The sequence below is a fragment of the Lingula anatina genome, chromosome 8 (assembly GCF_051362555.1).
Source record: "Lingula anatina isolate TDL-2025a chromosome 8, LinAna3.0, whole genome shotgun sequence".
Taxonomy (NCBI): domain Eukaryota; kingdom Metazoa; phylum Brachiopoda; class Lingulata; order Lingulida; family Lingulidae; genus Lingula; species Lingula anatina.
The window spans coordinates 16,842,830-16,846,689 of record NC_141774.1 but is presented as its reverse complement, the minus strand read 5'-3'; the positions used below and the strand labels follow the sequence as shown (position 1 = coordinate 16,846,689).

Genomic DNA, 3,860 nt, shown 5'->3' with positions numbered 1-3,860 from the left:
AGTAAAACCTATAGCTCGGCTCTCTCGTTTTTTTACCTGAGTCTGAAATAGTTAATTATTTCATTTCCGATTCCAAATTGGCTATCACTCTGGAAACAGACGGATATTAATTTCAAAATTAAATTTAAGTCACTGCTAAGCCGTATTATCTAAGTGATTAACGTTGTCCAATAAGGGGAAATGATAAAATGTTACTTCTTTTAGAAACAACTTTGCCCGAAACCGTAAATATTTTAATGTCTAAAGCTTCATTCTAACATTTATTGGTTAAAAAAAAAAAAGTAAAAATGTTTTCTACTCCTATCCCTATAACATGCATTACCCATCTGTCGATGAGTACAGTCGTCTATAGTGAATAACTTTTCACGTTTAATACAAGTATGGCGTGCATTTAGCGACATTTACAGTACATAGAATCCACTCGCTATAAAAGGGCCTTCCCTGAGTTCCTACGGATAGCAGCTGGCAATAGGAAAAGTAGTGAAGAAAGTCATTTGCTCCCGTGGCGAAATATCCTTTACTGTACAGAACAGGATTTTACACGAGTAAGTGAAATTATATCTTTTCATCAATGATTTTGTCTGTAATATAGTATTCTACGCACGATCATTTGTTCATAGGTCGACAGTGTACACATGTATATGAATATTTACTAGGCCATAAATTAATAGAAAACTGCGCTTACTCTTTTTATATATACAATATAAGAGAACAGAGCATATGGTGCAAGTCAAATCAACCAGCTTTTGAATATCAAGATGCACTATTATGTTTGCTTCCTTTTAGGAATAAAAATTTCACAGCGCTTCAAAGGCGTTTATCAGTTTTCTATGGTAAGACAGTTACCGTTGACGCCGTATAATGTTCTTTTCTTTAAGGTGCCAAAGGATAAAGAAAATGAGTTCCACGGCTTCTTTGGTGTGTCTTATTTTTGGGGCTTGGTTGATAGTCGGGCTATACGCTGCACCTGATGACGGTAGGTGACTGCGCCATCTTCTCTCTCTCTCTCTCTCTCTCTCTCTCTCTCCCCCTCTCTCTCTTACACACACACACACACACACACACACACACACACACACACACGTGCGCTTACACTACTGAAAATTAACATAGTTTGCGATCTTATATCAGTGACTTTGAAATCTGATTAAATATGATATTCAACGATGACGCTATCACGGTGACGTAATCAGAAAAAAGATTACATATCCTCGATCAGACAACAACGAGGAAAGAAGAAAGCAACGTTGCAACTTTTGGTGTCAGCCGATGCCGCTTTTTGGGGCCTGCAAAACATATTCACCTCAGCTAAAGTCGGTAATCATATTTGAATTTATTTAATGCAGTGTTCAATATTTCGCAAAAGGATGAACACAAAGATCAGAGCAATCACCTGCAATAATGTTAATCATTTCTTAAGCCCCCTTTACACCGAACGGCGTCCTTTCTGCGTCCCGTAGTATGGTCTCATTTCAAATAAAAAAAAAAATACTTCACGCGCCGACAAGCATTCATACTGCAACCAAAGCGATGCTTGTGCCTCTTTTCTACGACCACAGCAATGCCAGTTTCATGGTCTAACAAAGAACGCAAAAAAAAACCCCGTCCAGTGTAAAGGGGTTTTTAAAAAGTGCCACACTTGCAACTCATGGCTACGTACAATATGACAAAAATTAAGACACAACAACAGTACTAATGCCGAATATTTTAGAAGAAAAATGCCGTTAAAATTGTTTGTTGTCAGTTATCAAAATTCATATTTTCTTTATTCAAGTTGAGGACCCCTGTCGGCCAGACAGCCACGCTCTACTCAGCTCAGCCAGTAGAAACGTGGCCCGCGGGTCAAGGTATCGCTCTATGTCGAGTGCAAGATGCGACCAACTCCTACACGGGTGGAAGGAGCAGTGGTATAGGTTCACCGGGGAAGCGGGGAGCAGAATGGCGACCGAGGTGAGCGAAGTGGCTTTGCTTTTCGTCACACCTAACGCACTATTAATGTCATAGGTCTTCTCAACGACATTGAAAAAGAGCACAGAATTGTGAAAATATGCCAATGTGAAAAAATACAATCGCAGCGAGCGCACGTTGACTTTACAAAATAGGCTCTCTCTCTCTCTCTCTCTTTCTCTCACACGCACACACACACACACACACACACACAGAGAGAGAGAGAGAGAGAGAGAGAGAGATAGTTGGTAAACCATCATTTTCCTTGTCTCTTAGTGTCCCAAAGGATACTCCTGCGGCACCTGGGCCTCGCTGTGGATGAAGGGAACCTTGCCAACCGTGGAAGAAGGCGTGGTGGAACGCAACATATGCGGCTCATACAGGGGCAACTGCTGCATGCAGAAAGACCCTATCATCAGCGTCAAGAACTGCGGGGACTTCTACGTGTATTACCTTCGCTCCACCTACTTTTGCTCCGCCTACTGTGGGACTGATGACGTGTGAGCACCTGACTGGCTAGCGCAACGCCTCGTCCCTTATTAGGCATAAAACGTGACGTCATCAATTAGGGGAAACTAGCAGTAATCGGTCAAATGCGCTGTGTGTAATATTGTTACTTTGGTGATTGAAAAACTACTGTTTGATGTCAAATGAGGACATGACGTCATGTTTTGTTGTGGAAAAAAGTACCACCAACCTTTATGTTTTGCATCAAATAGTGTTCAAATAATAAAATAAAATTCCATTTTCTTGTATATTTTGATATCCCCCATGGCACATAAAAATTAAACTAATAAATTGTACATGTAAGAACAAACACCACATTACCCACGAGAAAAGAAAAACAGATAATTGCCTCTTGTCTTAGCTCGTATATGTAATGTGCTTATTTGAATATTGTGGCAATGGCAGGGCATATATAGTGGACGAAAGAATATAATGCAGACACGTAGAAAAATTATTTAGCTCTTAGAAACTTGATGCAACTGATTAAACTTTATATATGGTCGCTGTGACCCCATAGGAATTTTTGCCTCAATGGCACACCCGATGATACTGGAGTGACATACCCCTGACACTCGCTCTTAACAGAATTGTGTCAATCAAATAAAATGCAGCAAACAAAGAATACAATTAAAGGGGAAAAACGTAATCAATAAAACATAAAGGAAAAAACAAATAGGAAAATACAGATTTTTTTTCTTTTCACTGGAAAGATTATTTGTTGCCAAACTTATGTCATTCACGTAAATCCGTGAGCATAATTGATATAGGTCTGATTCCTTCCTCTCGATTCCAAAACTATGTCCAATAAATATGTACGAAGATGTAAGGTTTTGTTATGTCTAAACATGTAACTGTATCCCAAAAACGAAAGGGATGCTTGATCGTATCGATGGTTTTGAAAACTGGATCCAACGGGAGAGATACAATTTTCGTGTAAAGCACAATTTGCCCATAGAACCAGTATTTCATAGATAGATATCCCCTTGTCTAAGCCAGCCGTTTAAACCCCCTTGATCGACTGTTTTCCTCATAAAATATAATATAGTACTTTTTCACTGATGTACAAAGACCTCTCAGGGAGTTTTTAAACATAAACAAGCCGGCCTCTAAAGAATTGTAAAGAGTCAGCAAAAGATTTATGCATTCTATCAACTAAAGATCTTTTGGTGTATCTTTAATTACATATATAGTTCTGGATAACTTTCTTATAGTGATATAAAGCTCTATGTGACACGGGGGGGGGGGGGTGCGTCAGTTCAACGTTTTTTCGGTTTATTTCTCGATTTACCAGTGATGAGCTATACTATAAAGGGTACCCCTGAAGGTAAGCCATAGCTGTCATGTTGCCATCATGGTGAAGGGACGGGAGCTCACAAATGGAGAAAGAAATGACATTGTTTCTCTGA

The 3,860-nt window shown here is 39.4% G+C and overlaps 1 protein-coding gene across 1 annotated transcript; it reads left to right on the top strand.

Annotated features, from left to right (window-relative positions):
* Positions 1–405: 405 nt before the first annotated feature.
* Positions 406–2,692, top strand: LOC106178109 (pancreatic secretory granule membrane major glycoprotein GP2). Its single transcript, XM_087018849.1, has 4 exons — positions 406–545; positions 879–976; positions 1,775–1,950; positions 2,224–2,692. Exons 2-4 carry the CDS (start codon positions 898–900, stop codon positions 2,449–2,451), a joined length of 483 nt encoding a protein of 160 aa, XP_086874975.1. The 5' UTR covers positions 406–545; positions 879–897; the 3' UTR covers positions 2,452–2,692.
* Positions 2,693–3,860: the final 1,168 nt, after the last annotated feature.

Excerpts from the sequence above, each read along its gene's own strand:
- LOC106178109 (XM_087018849.1), top strand. The coding sequence starts at position 898 with ATGAGTTCCACGGCTTCTTTGGTGTGTCTTATTTTTGGGGCTTGGTTG. Across the intron at positions 977-1,774 it reads ATACGCTGCACCTGATGACG|TTGAGGACCCCTGTCGGCCA; the intron begins GTAGGTGACTGC and ends TCTTTATTCAAG. Across the intron at positions 1,951-2,223 it reads GGAGCAGAATGGCGACCGAG|TGTCCCAAAGGATACTCCTG; the intron begins GTGAGCGAAGTG and ends CTTGTCTCTTAG.